The sequence below is a fragment of the Eubalaena glacialis genome, chromosome 6 (assembly GCF_028564815.1).
Source record: "Eubalaena glacialis isolate mEubGla1 chromosome 6, mEubGla1.1.hap2.+ XY, whole genome shotgun sequence".
Taxonomy (NCBI): Eukaryota; Metazoa; Chordata; class Mammalia; order Artiodactyla; family Balaenidae; genus Eubalaena; species Eubalaena glacialis.
This window is the reverse complement of record NC_083721.1, coordinates 119,082,908-119,109,276: the sequence shown is the minus strand read 5'-3', so window position 1 is coordinate 119,109,276 and position 26,369 is coordinate 119,082,908. Positions and strand designations below refer to the sequence as shown.

At 36.6% G+C, this 26,369-nt stretch overlaps 1 protein-coding gene across 3 annotated transcripts in view; it reads left to right on the top strand.

Moving 5' to 3' along the window:
• RNF13 (ring finger protein 13) overlaps positions 1–26,369 on the top strand; it is a 155,684-nt gene that overhangs the window by 104,768 nt on the left and 24,547 nt on the right. For all 3 annotated transcript variants that reach the window (XM_061194563.1, XM_061194564.1, XM_061194566.1), the window contains 2 exons: positions 26–131; positions 13,443–13,536. In XM_061194563.1, coding sequence (XP_061050546.1) covers positions 26–131; positions 13,443–13,536 — 200 coding nt within the window. The remainder of the gene's footprint in view (positions 1–25; positions 132–13,442; positions 13,537–26,369) is intronic.

The following is a 26,369-nucleotide window of genomic DNA, read 5'->3' as shown; positions in this document are numbered from 1 at the left end:
ACTATTAATTTTTCTTTTCTTCCAGGGGCCACATTATCTTAGTTCCAGAATTTAGCCTTCCTCTGGAATACTACTTAATCCCCTTCCTTATCATAGTGGGCATCTGTCTCATCTTGATAGTCATTTTCATGGTAGGTAAAATAATTTTAAATACTTTTTAAAAAATAGTATGAATGGCTCTAAAACACACTGTATTGAGTGAGAGAAGCCTTACATAAAAGAGTACGTATTGTATGAGTCCATTTATATGACCGGTTCTGGAAAAGGCAAAGATAATCTGGGTAGAAAAAAAATCAAAACAGTGATTGCTTCTGGGGGGCTAGAGAGGGATGGGGAATTTACTCAGAAGGGTATAAGGGAATTTCCTGGGGAGTGAGAGTCACGTTCTGTATCTTGAGAGACGTTTGGGTTGCGCAATGCCCAAATCACCAAATTCATACTTAAATTTTGTGCATTTCATTGTATGTAAATTTTACATAAAGAGAGAAAAAGAACTAATAAAAAAATGCTAAACTCTAAGTAATGAGTTTATGTGCTGAAGTATTTGAGGAGAATTATACTGATATCTGCAGCTTACTTTGAAATGCATTGTAAAAAATAAAGAGAAAAAGATGTATTGATGGGTAGATAGTGGGATTCTCTTAGGGTTTATAGAAGAGGTTTCTAGAGGCTACATGGTGTGTGATATCAAAACAAATTGAATGCAGAAGCAGATATGAGAATCCCTCTGTATTCTATTAAGATAGATATTAAAAGAGATTTACAAAGATATAAAACAATCCCATTATTGTCTCTAACCTTTTTATTTTTCATAAAGAGTATTTATATTAACATCCAGTGAGTTTATTATTGTATTGAATTCATAGATTAAAGATTAAACACTGTCTTTGAAATATTCAGTCTTCCTATGATGTTGTGGTCTTTCTTTTAATTTATTTTGGTCTTTCATATACATCAGTTTAATAATTTTTTTCTGTAAACATTTTGCATGTATTTTGTTAGACCTTTTTGGAATTTCATTTTCTAATTGGTTATTACTAGGGTATAAGAACATTGTTGATTTTTTAAAATAAACTTTTAATTTTGGAATAATGTTAAGATTTGCAGAAAAATTGCAAAGAAGAGAGTTCCTGTACATTCCTTACCTAGTTGCCCCCATCGTTAACATTTTACTTTACCATGATACATTTGTCAAAACTAAGAAACTGACAGTGGTAACATTACTATTACTAAATTCCAGACTGGATAGATTTTACGTTTTTCCATTAATGTTTTCTTTCTGTTCCAGGACCCAGTCCAGGTTACTACATTGTTTTAAATTATCATGTATTCCCAGTCTCCTCTGATCTCTGAACAGTTTCTTAATCTATCCTTGTTTTTCATGACCTTGACAGCCTTGAAGAGTCTTGGCCAGGTATCCTGTAGAATGTCCCTTGATCTGATATTTTTCTTATGATTAGACTGGGTTGGTTATGGGTTTTTAAAAAGAGTATCAGCAAAGTCAAGTGCCCTTCTCATCCTAACATGCCAGGGGGGTACATGATATTTGCATGACATCACCGATGATGATAACCTTCATCCCTTGGTTTAGGTAATGTTTGCCAGGTTTTTCCACTATAAAGTTAATATTTTTTCTCTTTCTCTATTCTATTCTTCCTTTGGAAGTGAGGCACTAAGTATAGCCTGTCCTAAAAGTGGGGAGGGGCAGGAATTAAGCTCCACTTCCTGGAAGTAGGGAAGTATCTACATTTATTATTTAGAATTCTTTTGTAAGGAAGATTTGTCTCTTCTTGGCATTTATTTGTTCATTTATTTATATTAGTTTGTACTCTGTATATTTATTTTATACTTTGGGTAATAATCCAATACTACATTATTTTTGCTGTTTAAATTGTTTGAGCTTTGGCGATTGGGAGCTCTGCAGGCTGGGTCTTGGGTCCCTTTGATTCGACCCATCCTTTTGTTTTGTAAGTACTTCTTTAGTGTTTGGTACTATAAGAAACTCCAGGCTCATTGTTTATTTTTCTGCCCCAGCCCTGGAATCAATTTCTCCAAGGAGCTCTGCTTTTTTTAATTGAAGAGTAGTATTTAGAGACCAACATTTGGACACTGGACATTATTGATTTTTATATATTAATCTTATCTCTGCAAACTTACTGAATTCTCCTATTCTGGTAATTTCAATTTGTTGATTCTCCTGGATTTTCAGTGTAGAAGCAAGGATGGAAAGTTAGAACAACAAACAACAAACAAAAAGTACCCTTGGCAAATTAGAAATAAATACCCTTAAGCCAATAAAGATTAATGACTGAAAACTTAAAATGAACATCATTAAATAGTGAATTATTAGAAGCCTTCCCATGAAAGTCAGGAACAAAAAACAAAGGATGCCTGTTGTACCTCCTGTTTAACGTTGTGCTATATTTTCTGGTAAAACAAGAAAAAATGTTATAAGAATTAGAAATAAACTAAATTTTTATTTGCCTTTTTTCTTTTAAAATAATGAATGGGTGCTGCATTATATGTCTTTTTTTCTATCTGTTGTAATAATCATTGTTTTTTCTTTTACTCTATTGTTACATTGGATTACATGAATTTGTTTTGTAAATTCTAAAAATCCTTGTATTTTGGGTATAAACTCTCTTTGATTATGATATATAAATTTTGTCTTTGCATTTTGGGTTATTCATATTTCTCTAATATGATCTGCCAGTTTTACACTTGGACATAGGTGCAAAAATCCTAGATAAAATATTAGCAATCTGAATGTCCAGGTAAGGGGAAAATTTTAGTTTTATGGGGCTAGAATAATCTTGACATCAAAACTAGACAATCCCTTGAGCACTGTTGGTAGGAATGTTAAATGGAGCAGTCACTATAGAAAACAGTACAGCAACTCTTCAAAAAAGTTAAACATAAATTTATCATATGATCTGACAATTCCACTTCTGGGTATATACCCAAAAGAATTGAAAGCAGGGAGTCACATATTTGTACGCTTATGTTCATAACAGCATTATTTTCAATAAGCCAAAGGTAGAAGCAACCCAATTGTCCATTGATGGATGAGTAGATAAACAAAATGTGGCATATACATGCAATGGAATATTATTCAGCCTTAAAAAGGAAGGGAATTCTGACAGATGCTACTACATGGATGAATCTTGAAGACATTATGCTAAGTGAAATAAACCAGTCACAAAAGGACAAATACTGTATGAGTCTATTTTTATGTGGTACCTAGAGTAGTCAGATTGAGACAGAAAGTAGAATGGTGGTTGCCAGGGGCTGTGGAGAGGGGAGAATGGGGAATTACTGTTTAATGCGTACAGAGTTTCAGTTTTGGGACATGGAAAGAGTTTGGTGGATGGATGGTGGTGATGGTAGCACAACGACGTGAATGTACTTACTGCCACATACCTGTGTACTTAAAAATGGTTAAATAGTAAATTTTATGTTATGTATATTTTACCACAGTTTAAAATAATTAGACAAGATAAAGCTAGCCCCATAAAAAAACTAAAGCTTTCTTTTATTTTCTACTATCGAAAATAGTTTTTTTTAAATAAAATTGGGATTATCGTTTACTTGAATTTTTGGTGAAGGTTGCCTGTAAAATCATCTAGATCTGCTGATCTTTTTCATAATTACTTGGACTTATAAATGCTTGTCTACTTCATCATACTAAATTATATTTCTAAGAAATTGTCTATTTTGTCTGGTTTCAAGTATTGTATAAAGTGATTTATAATATTTATATACTCAAATAACAAAGAGAATTCCTACTATATGTGGGATGAGTTCTATTTATTCATATCCATCCATGCCTTGCACAATGTGGTCAGAAGTTTATCTTGAGGAATCAAGATGGCGGACTAAAAGGACGTGTTCTCCCTCTTGCGAGAACACCAGAATCACAACTAGGTGCTGGACAATCATCGACAGGAAGACACTGGAACTCACCAAAAAAGATACCCCACATCCAAAGACAAGGAGAAGCCACAATAAGACGGTAGGAGGGGCGCAATCACAGTAAAATCAAATCCCGTAACTGCTGGGTGGGTGACTCACAGACTGGTGAACACTTATACCACAGAAGTCCACCCACTGGACTGAAGGTTCTGAGCCCCACGCCAGGCTTCCCAACCTGGGGGTCCGGCAACGGGAGGAGGAATTCCTAGAGAATCAGACTGTGAAGCCTAGTGGGATTTGATTGCAGGACTTCGACAGGACTGGGGGAAACAGAGAATCCACTCTTGGAGGGCACACACAAAGTAGTGTGCGCATTGGGACCCAGGGGAAGGAGCAGTGACCCCAGGGGAGACTGAACCAGACCTACCTGCTAGTGTTGGAGGGTCGCCTGCAGAGGCGGGGGGTGGCTGTGGCTCACCGTGGGGACAAGGACACTGGCAGCAGAAGTTCTGGGAAGTACTCCTTGGCGTGAGCCCTCCCAGAGTCTGTCATTAGCCCCACCAAAGAGCCCAGGTAGGCTCCAGTGTTGGGTTGCCTCAGGCCAAACAACCAATAGGGAGGGAAGCCAGCCCCACCCATCAGCAGTCAAGCAGATTAAAGTTTTACTGAGCTCTGCCCACCAGAGCAAACCTCAGCTCTATGCACCACCAGTCCCTCCCATCAGGAAACTTACACAAGCCTCTCTCTTAGATAGCCTCATCCACCAGAGGGCAGACAGCAGAAGCAAGAAGAAATACAATCCTGCAGTCTGTGGGAAAAAAACCACATTCACAGAAAGATAGACAAGATGAAAAGGCAGAGGGCTATGTACCAGATGAAGGAACAAGATAAAACCCCAGAAAAACAACTAAATGAAGTGGAGATAGGCAACCTTCCAGAAAAAGAATTCAGAATAATGATAGTGAAGATGATCCAGGACCTCGGAATAAGAATGGAGGCAAAGATCGAGAAGATGCAAGAAATGTTCAACAAAGACCTAGAAGAATTAAGTAACAAACAAACAGATGAACAATACAATAACTGAAATGAAAACTACACTAGAAGGAATCAATAGCAGAATAACTGAGGCAGAAGAACAGATAAGTGACCTGGAAGACAGAATGGTGGAATTCACTGCTGCGGAACAGACTAAAGAAAAAAGAATGAAAAGAAATGAAGACAGCCTAAGAGACCTCTGGGACAACATTAAATGCAACAACATTCGCATTATAGGGGTCCCAGAAGGAGAAGAGAGAGAGAAAGGAGACCAGAGAAAATATTTGAAGAGATTATAGTCGAAAACTTCCCTAACATGGGAAAGGAAATAGCCACCCAAGTCCAGGGAGTGCAGCGAGTCCCATACAGGATAAACCCAAGGAGAAACACACCGAGACACACAGTAATCAAATTGGAAAAAATTAAAGACAGAGAAAAATTATTGAAAGCAGCAAGGGAAAAACGACAAATAACATACAAGGGAACTCCCATAAGGTTAACAGCTGATTTCTCAGCAGAAACTCTACAAGCCAGAAGGGAGTGGCATGATATACTTAAAGTGATGAAAGGGAAGAACCTACAACCAAGATTACTCTACCCGGCAAGGGTCTCATTCAGATTCGATGGAGAATTCAAAAGCATTACAGACAAGCAAAAGCTAAGAGAATTCAGCACCACCAAACCAGCTCTACAACAAATGCTAAAGGAACTTCTCTAAGTGGGAAACACAAGACAAGAAAAGGACCTACAAAAACAAACCCAAAACAATTAAGAAAATGGTCATAGGAACATACATATCGATAATTACCTTAAACGTGAATGGATTACATGCTCCAACCAAAAGACACAGGCTTGCTGACTGGATACAAAAACAAGACCCATCTATATGCTGTCTACAAGAGACCCACTTCAGACCTAGGGACACATACAGACAGGAAGTGAGGGGATGGAAAAAGATATTCCATGCAAATGGAAATCAAAAGAAAGCTGGAGTAGCAGTACTCATATCAGATAAAATAGACTTTAAAGAATGTTACAAGAGACAAGGAAGGACACTACATAATGATCAAGGGATCAATCCAAGAAGAAGATATAACAATTTAAATATATATGCACCCAACATAGGAGGACCTCAATACGTAAGGCAACTGGTAGCAGCTCTAAAAGAGGAAATCGACAGTAACACAATAATAGTGGGGGACTTTAACACCTCACTTACACCAGCGGACAGATCATCCAAAATGAAAATAAATAAGGAAACAGAAGCTTTAAATGACACAATAGACCAGATAGATTTAATCGATATTTATAGGACATTCCATCCAAAAACAGCAGATTACACGTTCTTCTCAAGTGCGCACGGAACATTCTCCAGGATAGATCACATGTTGGGTCACAAATCAAGCCTCAGTAAATTTAAGAAAATTGAAATCATATCAAGCATCTTTTCTGACCACAACGCTATGAGATTAGAAATGAATTACAGGGAAAAAAACGTAAAAAACACAAGGACATGGAGGCTAAACAATATGTTACTAAATAACCAAGAGATCACTGAAGAAATCAAATAGGAAATGAAAAAATACCTAGGGACAAATGACAATGAAAACACGACAATCCAAAACCTATGCGATGTAGCAAAAGCAGTTCTAAGAGGGAAGTGTACAGCTATACAAGCCTACCTCAGGAAACAAGAAAAGTCTCAAACAATCTAACCTTACACCTAAAGGAACTAGAGAAAGAAGAACAAACAAAACCCAAAGTTAGCAGAAGGAAAGAAATCATAAAGATCAGAGCAGAAATAAATGAAATAGAAACAAAGAAAACAATAGCAAAGATCAATAAAACTAAAAGCTGGTTCTTTGAGACGATAAACAAAATTAGTAAACCATTAGCCAGACTCATCAAGAAAAAGAGGGAGAGGACTTAAATCAATAAAATTAGAAATGAAAAAGGAGAAGTTACAACAGACACGGCAGAAATACAGAGCGTCCTAAGAGACTACTACAAGCAATTTTATGCCAATAAAATGGACAACCCGGAAGAAATGGACAAATTCTTAGAAAGGTATAACCTTCCAAGACTGAACCAGGAAGAAATAGAAAATAGGAACAGACCACTCACAAGTAATGAAATTGAAACTGTGATTAAAAATCTTCCAACAAACAAAAATCCAGGACCAGATGGCTTCACAGGTGAATTCTATCAAACATTTAGAGAAGAGCTAACACCCATCCTTCTCAAACTCTTCCAAAAACTTGCAGAGGAAGGAGCACTCCCAAACTCATTCTATGAGTCCACCATCACCCTGATACCAAAACCAGACAAAGATACTACAAAAAAAGAAAATTACAGACCAATATCACTGATGAATATAGATGCAAAAATCCTCAACAAAATACTAGCTAGTAGAATCCAACAACACATTAAAAGGATCATACACCACGATCAAGTGGGATTTATCCCAGGGATGCAAGGATTCTTCAATATACGCAAATCAATCAATGTGATACACCATATTAACAAATTGAAGAATAAAAACCATATGATCATCTCAATAGATGCAGAAAAAGCTTTTGACAAAATTCAACACCCATTTATGATAAAAGCTCTCCAGAAAGTGGGCATAGAGGGAACCTACCTCAACATAATGAAGGCCTTATACGACAAACCCACAGCAAACATCATTCTCGGTGAAAAACTGAAAGCATTTCCTCTAAGATCAGGAACAAGACAAGGATGTCCACTCTCACCACTATTATTCAACATAGTTCTGGAAGTCCTAGCCACGGCAATCAGAGAAGAAAAAGAAATAAAAGGAATACAAATTGGAAAAGAAGAAGTAAAACTGTCACTGTTTGCAGATGACATGATACTATACATAGAGAATCCTAAAGATGCCACCAGAAAACTACTAGAGCTAATCAATGAATTTGGTAAAGTTGCAGGCTACAAAATTAATGCACAGAAATCTCTTGCATTCCTATACACTAATGATGAAAAATCTGAAAGAGAAATTAAGGAAACACTCCTATTCACCATTGCAACAAAAAGAATAAAATACCTAGGGATAAACCTACCTAGGGAGACAAAAGACCTGTGTGCAGAAAACTATAAGACACTGATGAAAGAAATTAAAGATGATACCAACAGATGGAGAGATATACCATGTTCTTGGATTGGAAGAATCAATATTGTGAAAATGACTATACTACCCAAAGCAATCTACAGATTCAATGCAATCCCTATCAAATTACCAATGGCATTTTTTACAGAACTAGAACAAAAAATCTTAAAATTTGTATGGAGACACAAAAGACCCCGAATAGCCAAAGCAGTCTTGAGGGAAAAAAACGGAGCTGGAGGAATCAGACTCCCTGACTTCAGACTATACTACAAAGCTGCAGTAATGAAGACAATATGGTACTAGCACAAAAACAGAAACATAGATCAATGGAACAAGATAGAAAGCCCAGAGATAAACCTACGCACCGATGGTCAACTAATCTGTGACAGAGGAGACAAGGGTATACAATGGAGAAAAGACAGTCTCTTCAATAAGTGGTGCTGGGAAAACTGGACAGCTACATGTAAAAGCATGAAATTAGAACACTCCCTAACACCATACACAAAAATAAACTCAAAATGGATTTGAGACCCAAATGTAAGACCAGACACTATAAAACTCTTAGAGGAAAACATAGGAAGAACACTCTTTGACATAAATCACAGCAAGATCTTTTTTGATCCACCTCCTAGAGTAATGGAAATAAAAACAAAGATAAACAAATGGGACCTAATGAAATTTCAAAGCTTTTGCACAGCAAAGGAAACCATAAACAATACGAAAAGACAACCCTCAGAGTGGGAGAAAATATTTGCAAACGAATCAACGGACAAAGGATTAATCTCCAAAATATTTAAACAGCTCATGCAGCTCAATATTAAAGAAGCAAACAACCCAATCCAACAATGGGCAGAAGACCTAAGTAGACATTTCTCCAAAGAAGACATACAGATGGCCAAGAAGCACATGAAAAGCTGCTCAACATCACTAATTATTAGAGAAATGCAAATCAAAACTATAGTGAGGTATCACCTCACACCAGTTAGAGTGGGCATCATCAGAAAATCTACAAACAAGAAATGCTGGAGAGCGTGTGGAGAAAAGGGAACCCTGTTGCACTGTTGCTGGGAATGTAAATTGATACAGCCACTATGGCGAACAGTATGGAGGTTTCTTAAAAAACTGAAAATAGAATTACCATATGATCCAGCAGTCCCACTACTGGGCATATACCCAGAGAAAACCATAATTCAAAAAGACACATGCACCCCAATGTTCATTGCAGCACTATTTACAATAGCCGGGTCATGGAAGCAACCTAAATGCACATTGACAGACGAATGGATAAAGAAGATGTGGTTCATATATACAATGGAATATTACTCAGCCATAAAAAGGAACGAAATTGAGTCATTTGTAGAGATGTGGGTGGATCTAGAGACTGTCATACAGAGTGAAGTAAGTCAGAAAGAGAAAAACAAATATCGTATATTAACGCATGTATGTGGAACCTAGAAAAATGGTACAGATGAACTGGTTTGCAGGGCAGAGGTTGAGCCACAGATGTAGAGAACAAATGTATGCACACCAAGGGGGGAAAGCCACCGGGGGGTGGGGATGGTGGTGTGATGAATTGGGCAATTGGGATTGACATGTATACACTGATGTGTATAAAATTGATGACTAATAAACTGCTGTATAAAAATAAAATAAAATAAAATTCAAAAATTCAAAAAACAAGTTTGTCTTTCGGAGAAGTGGACTTTGAGATTTTCTTTTTTTTCTTTCATTCAACAAATATTTATTCTGCACCCCTGAACCTAGGCACTGCTCTAGGGTGTGAAGTTTCCTCAGTGAACAAAATAGGTAAAAATTCCTGATGTCAAGTATTTTACATTCCAGTGGGACTTATGTTTTTACTCTCCTTTTTAATTTATCTCATGAATTTCTGCTCTTGGCAGTATTATTTTCTTTCGTCTACTTGTTTTGGATACGTTGCTTTTCTTTTTCTAGCTTGATCAGCTAAATACTTATTCATTTTTCTTTATAGTATATGCCTTTAGGTTATAAATTTCTCTTTCACAATCACTTTAGCTGTATGTAACTCATTACTTTTGATAAGGAATATTTTTATTTTAATTTGGTTTAAATTGAGAAAAATTTTTTCACTGTTATGTGGGATATTTCTTTACCACTTTTGATGTATCCATCCATGTGAATGGGAAACTCAGTTACTAATACTCCTAGCCCTTCCCTACTCTTCTACTCATTTGGTCTTAGGAGAGATGAAGTACCTTATCTGTGTGGTACATTTGGGAAGAATAAATTAAGGCATGCTTGGCTCAGCTTCATCTTTCTCTTGAGGTGAACCTGTCTTCAGCTCCTCCAGGACTGGTTCTGCAGTTCTAGGGGAGGGTGAGGGAAAGGCCTACTCCATTCCTGATTGTCTTTGTCTATATCTGGGTGGGTAAGGCAGTCTAATTCAGTGGTTAAGGAGAAGGTTCTATTTCTTTCTTCACCGAGTTAGGTGCTCCACCTGCTTCCATCTGCCAGTTCATGATCTTATTTTCAAGTTATTTAGAATCCAGGTGGTGAAGAGACATGGTAATTGTGGTTAAATTTTGTAAACATTCCCCACCACATGTGTGAAAATAATTGTGGGGTCCAAAGTTTTATATATGTCCGTTAGTTTGAGCTTGGGTATTTGTCTTGTCCAGTCTTTTTTTCTTTCTTTCTTTCTTTCTTTTTTATTATTTTAAAGACAGTTTTATTGAGATATAATTCACATAATATAAAATTGACCCATTTAAATCATATAGTTCAGTGGTTTTTAGTATATTCACAGAACTGTTCAGTCATTGCAGTTGTCCATGGTTTTTTGCACTCCTCTGTTTTCTAAAGCAGTGTTATGCAATAGAACGATGTTGTGAGCCACACTTATTGTAATTTAAAATTTTCTGGTAGCCAAATTGGAAAAGGTAAAAGGAAATATTTCAGTGAGATTAACTTAAATACTGTATTTATTTAACTTAATAAATCTAAAATGTATTTCAACGTTCAGTTAATATAAATAATTATAAAATATGTTTTACATTCTTTTTGTACTAAGTCTTTGCAAACTGGTGTGTAGTTTATACTTTTACAGCAAATCTCAATTGAGACCAGCCGCATTTCAAGTGCTCAGTAGCTACATGTATATAATGGCTACCATATTGGGCATCATAGGTCTGTGGTCTTTACTTTTTTTTTTTTTTTGGTCTGCTTGATCTAGAAATTACTGAGCTTGTGAATTTGTGTATTTCTCCCATAATTTTGTCATTTTTTAGGTGAAGTGTCCTTTTTATCATTGTGATAACTATTTCCTAATGATGATTTTTGTCTTATATCCTGTTCTACTTTATATGCCAACTTTTACTTAGTATTGTCATGATATAATTTTAGCTATCCCTGTATTTTTTACCTTTACTTTTGTCTTAATGTGTCATTAAGTTTTAATCTTGTGTCTTGTGAATGGTTGGAAGTTTTTCTTTATCCAATATGATATACTCTTTAAAAAAAAAACTGGTGAATTTACCCCATTTGCATTTTTGTGATTTGGACTAATTTCTATTGTTTACTTTTTATTCTGTTTTTTTTTCTACTATACAGATTTGGATTACTCAACTTTTTTCCTCTTTCTCTCTCGCTTTCTCCCTTTTTCCCTTTTTCCTACTAGTTTGAAAGCCTATATTGTTTTTTTCTACTGGTTACTATTAAAATTTTAAAACAAACATCTACTGATTAATATATTAATAAACTGCACATTTAAATTGTACAGTTTGGTAAGTTTTGACATACGTATGTATACCTGAGAAACCACCAGCACAATTAAGATAATAAAATATCAGATCAGCTTGAAAAGTTTCCTCATACTCTGTGATAATCACTCCCTTTCACCTCTTCCAAATTTTTCCTTCATGTCTCCCCCCACACCATTCCTGGGCAACCACAGGTCTGGTTTTGGTCACTGTAGATTAGTGTGCATTTTCTACCACTTTATATACAGGGAATCATAAATTACATACTCTTTTGTGTCTGCCTTCTTTCTCTCAGAATAATTATTTTGAGATTCATATATGTTATTGAATATATTGATATTCATTACTTTTTATTGCCAAGTTGTAGTCCATTGTATGACTATACCACAGTTTTGTTTATCCACATACCTGCTGATGAACATTTGGGTTGTGTCTCGTTTTTGGCTATTACAAATAAAGCTGACATAGACTTTTTTGTACATTTGTATACAAGTTGTTATATGGATATACACTTTCATTTCTATTGGCTAAATATAAGTAGGAGTGGGATGATTAGGTCATTTGGTAAATATGTGTTTAAATTTATAAGAAACCACCAAACTATTTTCCAAAGTGGTTGTACCATTTTACAATCCTTTCAGTAGTGTATCAGAGTGCCAGTTCTACTTCCCTGCCAACACTTGGTATAGTCAGTCTTTTTCATTTTAATCATTTTAATAGGTATATAGTGGTATTTGTGATTTGAATTTTCATTTTTCTCTTGACTAATTATGTTGAACATCTCTTCAAGTGCTTATTTGCCATCTGTATATCTTCAGTAGCAAAGTGTATATTCAGATATTCTGCCCATTTTTTTCTCTTGGGTTGCTTGTTTTCTTATTATTGAATTTTGAATTCTTTATGTATTCTGGATAGAAATCCCTTGTGAGATGTGCAATGTGCAGATATTTTCTGCCAGTCTGTGAACTGTCTTTTATCTTTAAACAGTATCTTTTGGGGTCAGAAGTCCTTAACATTGATGTAGTCAAATTTGTCAAAATTTTCTTTTATGGACTTTGTTTTTGGCATTTGGTTCTGGTCCCATGGACTTCTTTTTTATTCTTGCAAGCATAGCAATTTATATTTTAAAATATTTTGTATATTTTATCTGATATTTCTGAATATTTGTAGTATAGGTGTTCTGTATTAGTTCTGTCCATTTTGCTGCTAGAACCACTGAAAGTGCAGTTTAATGCATGTTATGTTTGAAAATTTTATTAGTTTGTAACTTACAGAAATTCCAACCCCCCCCCCCCCCATTTTTGATCCAGTGGAGTCTTTGTAACCTGGAATCTACCATTTATATTTTTGCAAACAAATAGTTACATGTTATTTATAATGTTTTTGTCAGAGTAAATTAAAGATAATTTCGGTCATTGAATAAAAATTCAAAGGATAATTTATGGGCTAACTAATCACTAATGATAACTAATCATGGATATTTTAATTAATAGTCTCATGACTAGGGTTTAAATAAATTGAATTGATTTGTAGCAGCTATCTAGAAACATAAAAGACATTTGTTATTTTAATGGTTATTTTCTATTTGCATGTTTAATATCTGACTCCCTTTTTTTCTCTTTTATTTTTAGATCACAAAATTTGTCCAGGATAGACATAGAGCTAGAAGAAACAGACTTCGTAAAGATCAACTTAAGAAACTCCCTATACATAAATTCAAAAAAGGTAAGTGGATATTTTTATTTTCTAAATAAAAACCCTTAGTTTATTTAATAATACATGGTGATTATACTCTAATGCAACCTTCTGAGTCCTTGCCATACCCTATGCCTAACACTCAGTTAATAATGAATGAGTGAATGTGGAAGATGGTCTTTTGCTGTGGTTTATCCTGGTGAAGGCAAGAAGGGGGTACATGGTCTTCAGAGAATTTAAAAACAATAATGAAACTGACCAAAATGCTTTTTATTATCCCCATGTGCCAGAAGTTCTAAACATCAGTAGGTAAAATAACTTCCCTCCACCTGGGTGGTCTGCTCCCACTGGTCTGCCTCCCACTCTCTCTCCCACCCTACACCACCACTGTATTAACATTGCAGTAACTAAACACATAGTTTATAGTGTTGTGTTAACTAAACACAATAGATAGCTATTATGTGTCAATATATTGTAAATGTATCATCTCATTTAATTTTCATATTTCTATGAAATGGGTACTATAATGGGCATTATAGATGAGGAAATAGAGGGTCAGAAAGGCAAAAAATTTAATGTCTCACAGCCAGCACTAAGAGAGCTGGGGAGGGGCATGGGTCTAATACTCTAGCCAATGTAGTTTCTCCTGCTTATGCTTGGTGAGCTTTTAGTGTAGGTCCATGCTTATTAAATCTTTCTGGCCAGTAGTCCCCAGAATTTTCAATTTCTGTACCAGTAAAAATGTTGTGTTTTTTAATTCAGAGAAAATGCATAGAGAGTGGAAAGGAGAAATAGAGAAGGCATTAACACTTAATTCTGTCAACTATACTTCAATAAAAAAAAATTAGTTCTGCAAATTTTTTATTTTTCCAAGTAACAAAATGTTTAAAAAACCTACCATTTATAATAGCCATATTTTATGAAAAATATAAAATGTAACAACAAATAAATAGGAAAATCACATGTTAAAAAATAAATAACGACATTCATAAAAATGCAGTGTGCTATCATCATACAGTGTGGATTAAGTAGAAGTTTTTCATAAACCAATTTGAGGACTGGCTTTAGGAATCACTTTTTGAGGCTCCATTTTGTGTGTTTATTTTTATGTTTCCTAAAACCAGAGGGAAAAAAAGAGTAAAAAAATGATGTTGATATTGTCCTAGGCTAAAAAAGGGCATGCATAGTTGGCTTTTCTTCTAAGTAAGATAAGTAGCCATTGTAGGATTTTGAGCAGAGAAAAGATAAGATCTAAATTAAAAGTTGAGTGGGCCTTTCTTGCTGCTATGTTAAGAATAGGATGCAGAGGGTCAGGGTGTAAGCAGAGACCAGATGGGGGCCGTCACAGTAATCCAACTGAAAGACGCATGTGGCTTGGACTGGAGTGGCAACAGTAGAGGGGGTGAAGAAATCTTAGATTCTAGATACATTTGTAAGGTGGAATGTACTGGATTTATTGATGGACTAGTTACGGGGAGAGGAAACAAGGATGACTCCAGATTTTTTGGTCTCAGTGACTGGAAGGATGGCATTGCCTTAAATAGAAATAAGGATGGTGGAGCAGGTTTGGGGAGGAGATTTGGGAAATCAGTGTTGGACATGTGGAATTTCACATGTTCACTAGACATTTAAATGAGTCTAGAGTTTAAGAGAGGGGTCTGAACTGGAAGTATTGATATAAAAAGATGTGTTTAAATCATAAGACTGGATGAGATTACCGAGAGAATGAGTATGGATGGACAGAATACTAAAGACATATTGGGGTATCCCAACATTGAGTAAGGAAGAAGAGGAATCAGCAGTGGAGACTGAGAAGGGATGACTAAGTTATACAGAGGAAAATCAGAAGGAGTGGTTTACCAGAAACCAAGTGATGCAAATCTCTAAGGAGCAAGGAGTGATAGATAACCTGTGTCAAATGTTCCTGATAGATAAGTAAGATGAGAACTAATTGACCATTAGAAGTTATTATCGTGAGGTACAGTTTTGACAGAGTGGTCCGTCCAAAAACCTGATTGTGGTGGGTTTGAGAATGGAAGGAGAGGAACAGTAACTATAGACAACTTTTTCAAGAAACTTAACTACAAAGGGGAGCAAAGAAATAGTGTAGTAGCTGGTAGGGGAAGTTCCGTTAAGAAATAATAGCGTATTGCTGAAGGAAATTGATGACGTAGGTGATAGATGGGAGAATTGCTATAATAATGTCTTTGTGAAGGCAAGAAGGCATGGGATCTGGTGTGCAAATAGGTGGATTGGCCTTACATAGGAGCATGGAGAGTTGAGCTAAGGGAAAGTAGAATATGTGGGTGCAAAATCCTGGTAGTGTTTATGGTGGTCAGACTGTGGAAATATTCTTTACTTCCATTGTTCTCAATGAAGTAGGAAACACAATCATCAACAAAGATGAGGATGGGGGAGGAGATTTTGGAGGTTTAAGAACAGAAAAGTATAAAATGTTATTCTGGGAGAGTAGATGGGCAGATGGACTAGGGAAATATAAAACATTGCCTGGGAGCCTGAACCTCCCTTTCAGGTTCATAGTTACGAACCAGTCAGCATAACTGTGTGTTTTTCTCTAGCCATGTTCATCTGCATGGAGTGGTGTTTATCCTTACCATACCTTCACATTTTTTAAAAAATGTGAAGTATAACATGTATACAGAAAAGTATATAAGACATTTTTCTGGAACCATCCAGTTCAAGAAGCAGAACATTACTAGCATCGCAGAAACTACTGTGTCCCCTTCTAGATTGTAATCCTTTCCTCCTCACTGGAAATAATCACTATGCTGGCTTATGACAATCATTTCATTGCCTTTATCTTAAGTTTTGTCACCTATGTATGGATTCCAAAACAATATGATTTAATTTTTCCTATTTTTGAATTGCGTTTTTTTGGTCTACCTCTTTTATTAACAATTTTTTGGGTGAAATTAACCCACTTTATTACATGTATATGTAGTTCATTCACTTTTTTTTTTTTTTTTAATTAATTAATTAATTTATTTTTGGCTGTGCTGGGTCTTCGTTTCTGTGTGAGGGCTTTCTCTAGTTGCGGCAAGCGGGGGCCACTCTTCATCGCGGTGCGCGGGCCTCTCACCATCGCGGCCTCTCTTGTTGCAGAGCACAGGCTCCAGACGCGCAGGCTCAGCAGTTGTGGCTCACGGGCCTAGTTGCTCCACGGCATGTGGGATCTTCCCAGGCCAGGGGTCGAACCCGTGTCCCCTGCATTAGCAGGCAGATTCTCAACCACTGCGCCACCAGGGAAGCCCACATTCACTTTTATTTCTTTGTATAAATATATTATTTATCCATTTTACTATTAATAGACATTTGGGTTTTTTGTTTTGTTTTTTATTTATTTTTTATTGAAGTATTGTTGATATTCAATGTTCTGTTTTGTTTCCCCAGTTTGGGACCATTACAGACCATACTTTTAAGAACATTCTTGTAAATATATCCTGGTGTATATAAGCATGAATTTCTTTTTTTTTTTTTTTTTTTTTTATTTCTGAGATATACATTTTAAAGTAATAACTAGGATTATGACTTATAACATTGTACCAGAACATATAAGATTTTTAGAAATTTCATGTAATGTCTGAAACATTTATATTAACATATTTCCATACAAATAACCCAATGAAAGTTTAGTATTAGTTGTTTTGTTTGTTTGTTTATACTGCAGGTTCTTATTAGTCATCAATTTTATACACATCAGTGTATACATGTCAATCCCAATCGCCCAATTCAGCACACCACTATCCCCACCCCACCGCTGTTTTCCCCCCTTGGTGTCCATATGTCTGTTCTCTACATCTGTGTCTCAACTTCTGCCCTGCAAACCGGCTCATCTGTACCATTTTTCTAGGTTCCACATACATGCGTTAATATACAATATTTGTTTTTCTCTTTCTGACTTACTTCACTCTGTATGACAGTCTCTAGATTCATCCACGTCTCAACAAATGACTCAATTTCGTTCCTTTTTATGGCTGAGTAATATTCCATTGTATATATGTACCACAACTTCTTTATCCATTCGTCTGTTGATGGGCATTTAGGTTGCTTCCATGACCTGGCTATTGTAAATAGTGCTGCAATGAACATTAGGGTGCATGTGTCTTTTTGAATTACGGTTTTCTCTGGGTATATGCCCAGTAGTGAGATTGCTGGGTCATATGGTAATTCTAGTTTTAGTTTTTTAAGGAACCTCCATACTGTTCTCCATAGTGGCTGTATCAATTTACATTCCCACCAACAGTGCAAGAGGGTTCCCTTTTCTCCACACACTCTCCAGCATTTGTTGTTTGTAGATTTTCTGATGATGCCCATTCTAATTGGTGTGAGGTGATACCTCATTGTAGTTTTGATTTGCATTTCTCTAATGATTAGTGATGTTGAGCATCTTTTCATGTGCTTCGTGGCCGTCTGTATGTCTTCTTTGGAGAAATGTCTATTTAGGTCTTCTGCCCATTTTTGGATTGGGGTGTTTGTTTCTTTAATATTGAGCTGCATGAGCTGTTTATATATTTTGGAGATTAATCCTTTGTCCGTTGATTCGTTTGCAAATATTTTCTCCCATTCTGAGGGTTGTCTTTTCGTCTTGTTTATGGTTTCCTTTGCTGTGCAAAAGCTTTGAAGTTTCATTAGGTCCCATTTGTTTATTTTTGTTTTATTTCCATTACTCTAGGAGGTGGATCAAAAAAGATCTTGCTGTGATTTATGTCAAAGAGTGTTCTTCCTATGTTTTCCTCTAAGAGTTTTATAGTGTCCAGTCTTACATTTAGGTCTGTAATCCATTTTGAGTTTATTTTTGTGTATGGTGTTAGGGAGTATTCTAATTTCATTCTTTTACATGTAGCTGTCCAGTTTTCCCAGCACCACTTATTGAAGAGACTGTCTTTTCTCCATCGTATATCTTTGCCTCCTTTGTCATAGATTAGTTGACCATAGGTGCGTGGGTTTATCTCTGGGCTTTCTATCTTGTTCCATTGATCTATGTTTCTGTTTTTGTGCCAGTACCATATTGTCTTGATTACTGTAGCTTTGTAGTATAGTCTGAAGTCAGGGAGTCTGATTCCTCCAGCTCCGTTTTTTTCCCTCAAGACTGCTTTGGCTATTCGGGGTCTTTTGTGTCTCCATACAAATTTTAAGATGATTTGTTCTAGCTCCGTAAAAATTGCCATTGGTAATTTGATAGGGATTGCATTGAATCTGTAGATTGCTTTGGGTAGTATAGTCATTTTCACAATGTTGATTCTTCCAATCCAAGAACATGGTATATCTCTCCATCTGTTGGTATCATCTTTAATTTCTTTCATCAGTGTCTTATAGTTTTCTGCATACAGGTCTTTTGTCTCCCTAGGTAGGTTTATTCCTAGGTATTTTATTCTTTTTGTTGCAATGGTAAATGGGAGCGTTTCCATAATTTCTCTTTCAGATTTTTCATCATTAGTGTATAGGAATGCAAGTGATTTCTGTGCATTAATTTTGTATCCTGCAACTTTACCATATTCATTAATTAGCTTTAGCAGTTTTCTGGTGGCAGTTTTAGGATTCTCTATGTATAGTATCATGTCATCTGCAAACAGTGACAGTTTTACTTCTTCTTTTCCAATTTGTATTCCTTTTATTTCTTTTTCTTCTCTGATTGCCGTGGCTAGGACTTCCAGAACTATGTTGAATAATAGTGGTGAGAGTGGACATCCTTGTCTCGTTCCTGATCTTAAAGGAAATGCTTTCAGTTTTTCACCGTTGAGAATGATGTTTGCTGTGGGTTTGTCATATATGGCCTTCATTATGTTGAGGTAGGTTCCCTCTATGCCTACTTTCTGGAGAGTTTTTATCATAAATGGGTGTTGAATTTTGTCAAAAGCTTTTTCTGCATCTATTGAGATGATCATATGGTTTTTATTCTTCAATTTGTTAATATGGTGTATCACATTGATTGATTTGCGTATATTGAAGAATCCTTGCATCGCTGGGATAAATCCCACTTGATCGTGGTGTATGATCCTTTTAATGTGTTGTTGGATTCTGTTTGCTAGTATTTTGTTGAGGATTTTTGCATCTATATTCATCAGTGATATTGGTCTGTAATTTTCTTTTTTTGTAGTGTCTTTGTCTGGTTTTGGTATCAGGGTGATGGTGGCCTCATAGAATGAGTTTGGGCGTGTTCCTTCCTCTGCAATTTTTTGGAAGAGTTTGAGAAGGATAGGTGTTAGCTCTTCTCTAAATGTTTGATAGAATTCACCTGTGAAGCCATCTGGTCCTGGACTTTTGTTTGTTGGAAGATTTTTAATCACAGTTTCAATTTCATTACTTGTGATTGGTCTGTTCATATTTTCTGCTTCTTCCTGGTTCAGTCTTGGAAGGTTATACCTTTCTAAGAATTTGTCCATTTCTTCCAGGTTGTCCATTTTATTGGCATAAAGTTGCTTGTAGTAGTCTCTTAGGATGCTTTGTATTTCTGCGGTGTCTGTTGTAACTTCTCCTTTTTCATTTCTGATTTTATTGATTTGAGTCCTCTCCCTCTTTTTCTTGATGAGTCTGGCTAATGGCTTATCAATTTTGTTTATCTTCTCAAAGAACCAGCTTTTAGTTTTATTGATCTTTGCTATTGTTTTCTTTGTTTCTATTTCATTTATTTCTGCTCTGATCTTTATGATTTCTTTCCTTCTGCTAACTTTGGGTTTTGTTTGTTCTTCTTTCTCTAGTTTCTTTAGGTGTAAGGTTAGATTGTTTACTTGAGATTTTTCTTGTTTCTTTAGGTAGGCTTGTATAGCTATAAACTTCCCTCTTAGAACTGCTTTTGCAGCATCCCATAGGTTTTGGGTTGTCGTGTTTTCATTGTCATTTGTCTCTAGGTATTTTTTGATTTCCTCTTTGATTTCTTCAGTAATCTCTTGGTTATTTTGTAACGTATTGTTTAGCCTCCATGTGTTTGTGTTTTTTATGCTTTTTCCCCTGTAATTCATTTCTAATCTCATAGCGTTGTGGTCAGAAAAGATGCTTGATATGATTTCAATTTTCTTAAATTTACTGAGGCTTGATTTGTGACCCAAGATGTGATCTATCCTGGAGAATGTTCCGTGCGCACTTGAGAAGAACGTGTAATCTGCTGTTTTTGGATGGAATGTCCTATAAATATCAATTAAATCTATCTGGTCTATTGTGTCATTTAAAGCTTCTGTTTCCTTATTTATTTTCATTTTGGATGATCTGTCCATTGGTGTAAGTGAGGTGTTAAAGTCCCCCACTATTATTGTGTTACTATCAATTTCCTCTTTTATAGCTGTTAGCAATTGCCTTATGTAATGAGGTGCTCCTATGTTGGGTGCATATATATTTATAATTGTTATATCTTCTTCTTGGATTGATCCCTTGATCATTATGTAGTGTCCTTCCTTGTCTCTTGTAACATTCTTTAAAGTCTATTTTATCTGATATGAGTACTGCTACTCCAGCTTTCTTTTGATTTCCATTTGCATGGAATATCTTTTTCCATCCCCTCACTTCCTGTCTGTATGTGTCCCTAGGTCTGAAGTGGGTCTCTTGTAGACAGCATATATATGGGTCTTGTTTTTGTATCCAGTCAGCAGTATTCTGTCTTCCAGGTCACTTATCTGTTCTTCTGCCTCAGTTATTCTGCTATTGATTCCTTCTAGTGTAGTTTTCATTTCAGTTATTGTATTGTTCATCTGTTTGTTTGTTACTTAATTCTTCTAGGTCTTTGTTGAACATTTCTTGCATCTTCTCGATCTTTGCCTCCATTCTTATTCCGAGGTCCTGGATCATCTTCACTGTCATTATTCTGAATTCTTTTTCTGGAAGGTTGCCTATCTCCACTTCATTTAGTTGTTTTTCTGGGGTTTTTTCTTGTTCCTTCATCTGGTATATAGCCCTCTGCCTTTTCATCTTGTCTATCTTTCTGTAAATGTGGTTTCTGTTCCACAGGCTGCAGGAGTGTAGTTTTTCTTGCTTCTGCTCTCTGCCCTCTGGTGGTTGAGGCTATCTAAGAGGCTTGATGGGAGGCTCTGGAGGTGGGTAGAGCTGACTGTTGCTGTGGCGGTCAGAGCTCTGTAAAACTTTAATCCACTTGGCTGTTGCTGGGTGGGGCTGGGTTCCCTCCCTGTTGGTTGTTTTGCCTGAGGCAACCCAACACTGGAGCCTACCCGGGCTCTTTGGTGGGGCTAATGGCAGACTCTGGGAGGGCTCACGCCAAGGAGTACTTCCCAGAACCTCCGCTGCCAGTGTCCTTGTCCCCACGGTGAAAGAGAGCCAGCCCCCGCCTCTGCAGGAGACCCCCCAACACCAGCAGTTATGTCTGGTTCAGTCTCCCCCAGGGTCACTGCTCCTTCCCCTGGGTCCCGATGCACACACTATTTTGTGTACGCCCTCCAAGAGTGGGTTCTCTGTTTCCCCCAGTCCTGTCGAAGTCCTGCAATCAATTCCCACTAGGCTTCAAAGTCTGATTCTCTATGAATTCCTCCTCCCGTTGCCGGACCCCCAGGTTGGGAAGCCTGACGTGGGGCTCAGAACTTTCACTCCAGTGGGTGGACTTCTGTGGTATAAGTGCTCGCCAGTCTGTGAGTCACCCACCCAGCAGTTATGGGATTTGATTTTACTCTGATTGCGCCCCTCCTACCGTCTCACTGTGGCTTCTCCTCTGTCCTTGGACGTGGGGTATCCTCCTTGGTGAAGTCCAGTGTCTTCCTGTCGATGATTGTCCAGCAGCCAGTTGTGATTCTGGTGCTCTCGCAAGAGGGAGAGCATGAATTTCTTTAGAGTATATACCTAGAAGTAGATTAGCTGGCTTAGGATATACATGTCTTCAATTTTATTGGATAATACCAAGTTTTTTCCAAAGTGATGATGGTACCAGTTTATATTCCCATCAATAGTGTATAGGAGTTCCTGTTGTCCCACATATGTACCAATATTTTATACTGACAGCCTTTTAAATTTTAGCCAATCCAATGGGTTTATAAAGATAGCTCATAGTGGTTTTAATTTACATTTCCCTCCTCGTCATTGAGGTTAAGTGCCTGTTTATATTTTTATTTACTAGTTAGATTTTCACTTCCGTGAAGCACCTTTCATGTCATTTTCCTGTTGGGTTATCCTCCCCTGCTTTTTACATGTAGGAGGAATTCTTCAGATGTTCTCACAACCCTACCCTGGAGTTGTGGTGTGTGGTGAATCAGTTCTTCACTGATTTTTTGTGTCTTAACTGTCTTCTAGTTTGTCGCTTATGTTTTCACAGGACTAAAGTTCTTTTTTAGTTCTTTTTTAATATATTTATTTATTTTTGGCTGTGTAGGGTCTTTGTTGCTGTGTGCAGGCTTTCTCTAGCTGTGGCGAGTGGGGGCTACTCTTCGTTGGTGTGCGCGGGCTTCTCGTTGCGGTGGCTTCTCTTGTTGCGGAGCACGGGCTCTAGGTGCGCGGGCTTCAGTAGTTGTGGCATGTGGGCTCAGTAGTTGTGGCTCGCGGGGTCTAGAGTGCAGGCTCAGTAGTTGTGGTGCACGGGCTTAGTTGCTTTGCGGCATGTGGGATCTTCCCGGACCAGGGATCGAACCCTTGTCCCCTGCAATGGCAGGCAGATTCTTAACCACTGCATGACCAGGGAAGTCCCCTAAAGTTCTTTTATGGTAGTGTTTTTGCATGTTTTAAAAGAACTTCTTCCATACTCTAAGGTCATATAGATATTATATTATCTTCTGAAAGCTTTATAGTTTTGCCTTTCATGTTTGGGTATTTAGTCTACCTAAATTGATTATGTAAAATGGGGGCCCAATTTAAGTTATTTCCAATTTGATATTTTGTATAAGGATATCCAGTTGTCCCAGAGCTAAGTATGAAAAATACACTGTTCACAGTGTTGGTCACCTCTGACACAATCAAGTGTCCGTGTGTGTGAGTTTGTTTCTGGACTTCTGTTGGTCTTATTGTTTGTCCTAATACCAATACCACACTATCTCAGTTACTATAGGTTTATGGTAAGTCTTGATATCTGATCGAGTTAGTCCTCCCACCTTGCTCTTCTTCAACAATTTTTAGTTGTTTTTGACACTTTGAATTTCCATGTAAATTTAAAATCAGCTTGTCAAGGCCACCCTACCTCTAAACATATACATACAACTATTGTATTTGTTGTAGTAAAATAGACATAACATAAAAGTTACTATTGTAACCATTTTTAAGTGTATAGTTCAGTGACATTAACTATATTCACATTGTTGTGCAGTCATCACCACCATCCATCTCCAGAACTTTTCCACCCTCCCAAACTGAAACTCTGCACCCAGTAAACAATAACTCTCCATTTTCCCCTCCCATCAGCCCATGGCAACTATCATTCTGCTTTCTATCTCTATGAATTTGACTTTTATAGGTACGTCATGTAAGTAAAATAGTAAGTGATTGGCTTATTTCGCTTAGCATAGTGTCCTCAAGGTTTATCCATGTTGTAGTATGTGTCAGAATTTCTTTCCTTAAGGCTGAGTAATATTCATAATATTCTATGTATATACCACATACTGTTTATCCATTCATGTGTTGCTAGATACCTGGGTGCTATTGTGAATAATGCTGCTATAAACATAGAGGTACAAATATCTGTCTGAGTCTCTGCTTTCAGTTCTTTTGGGTATATATCCAGAAGTGGAATTGCTGGATTAAATGGTAATTCTCTGTTTAATTTTTTGAGGAACACCATACCATTTTCCATAGTGGCTGCATCATTTTACATTCCCACCAGCACTGCACAAGAGTTCCAGTTTTTCTACATCCTTGCCAACGCTGTCATTTTCCAGGGTTTTTTTGATCATAGTCATCTGCTAATGGATGTGACATGGTATCTCATTGTGATTTTGCTTTAAATCTCCCTAATGATTCGTGATGTTAAGCATGTTTTCATGTGCTTATTGGCCATTTGTCTATCTTCTTTGTAGAAATGTCTGTTCAAGTCCTTGGTTGTATTTGTCTTTAACCTTTTGGGAAATAATTTCAAACTTAGAAAAACTTTGCTTCAAAGTTAAAAAACTTTTGTTCTGAGAAAGAGTCTGTTAAGAGGACAAAAAAACTTTGCATGAATTGTCCAAAAACACCCATATACCCTTTACCCAGATTTACCTATTACTTACTATATTAGCTTCCATAGGGTTGCTATAACAAAGTACCACAAACTAGGTGGCTTAAAACAATAGAGATTTATTTTCTCATAGTTCTGGAAGCTAGAATTCCAAACTCAAGGTGTTGGCAGGGTTGTTTTGTTCCTAATCTAGGGAAGGAGTCTTCCTTGCCTCTTCCTTGTTTCTGGTGGTTGCTGGCAATCCTTGGCTTTCCTTGACTTGTGGCAGCATAACTCCAATCTCTGCCTCCATCTTCACATGGCTTTTTCCCCTGTGTGTGTATGTGTGTCTAAATTTCAATTTCTTATAAGAACACCCAAATCCATTGTAACCTCATCTTAACTTGATTACATCTGGAAGGAACCTATATCCAAATAAGGTACATTCACAGGTTCCAAGTGGACATGAGTCTTTGGAGGCAACCTATTGCTTTATCATTTTTGCTCTCCTTCTTTACATATGTATGTATGTATATAAAATTTTTCATCTAAATAATTTGAGAGTAAGTTATATGCATCATGATCCTTTATGTCTAAATATTTTCATGTGTATTTCTTAAGAATAAGGAGATTCTTTTGTGGTACTGCATTTAAGTCACCAACTCCAGGAAATTCGTTGATGGACTATTTTAATCTAATTCATTCCTTTTTCTAGTTTTGTCATTTGTTCCAGTAGGTTCCTTTATAATAATTTTTCTTCCAGTATAGTATCCAATCTAGTATCACTTATTGCATGTAGTTATCATATTTCTTTGGGTTTCTTTAATCTGGACTTGTTATTCAGCCTTTGTCTTTTGTGACATTGACATTTAGAATAACACAGTGCCCCTGCCTTTTGTTAAAAAATATTTTTGTTTTTTAATAGATTTTATTTTTAGAGCAGTTTTAGGTTTACAGAAAAATTGAGCAGAAAGTATAGAGAGCTCTTATATGCCCCTCCCCTCTTAAAATACTCCTAATATTATCATCTTTCATTTGTGTGGTACATTTGTTACAAATGATGAATAAATGTTGAAATATTATTAACTAAAGTACATAGTTTGCATTAGAGTTCACTCTTTGCATTGTACAATTCTGTGCATTTTGACAAATGTGTAATGTCATGTATCTACCATATCATATAGAATAGTTTCACTGCTCTAAAAATCCCCTGTGCTCCATCTATTCATCCCTTTCTCTTTCCTTCCCACAAACCACTGGCAACCACTGATCTTTTACTGTCTCTATAGTTTTACCTGTTGCAGACTGTCATATAGTTGGAATAGAAAATATGCATCTAAGGTTCCTCCATGACTTTTTGTAGCTTGATAGGTTATTTCTTTTTGTTGCTGAATAATACTCCATTGTATGTCTGTACCAAAGTATGTTTATCCATATTGTCTATTGAAGAACATCTTAGTTGCTTCCAAGTTTTGGCTGTTAAGAATCAAGCTGCGGTAAACTTCTGTGTGCATGTTTTTGTGTGGACATCAGTTTTCAACACATTTGGGTCAACAACAAGGAGCATGATAGCTGGATCATGAGGTAAGACACTGTGTGGCTGTGTAAGAAAACACTAAACTGTCTTCCGAAGTAGCTGTACCATTTTGCTTTCCCACCAGAAATAACTGAGAGTTCTGTTGCTGCACACCCTCCCCAGCGTTTGGTGTGGTCAGTGTTTTGTATTGTAGCCATTCTAGTAGGTGTGTAGTGGTATCTCATACATATGATGTTGTGCAGCTTTTTATAT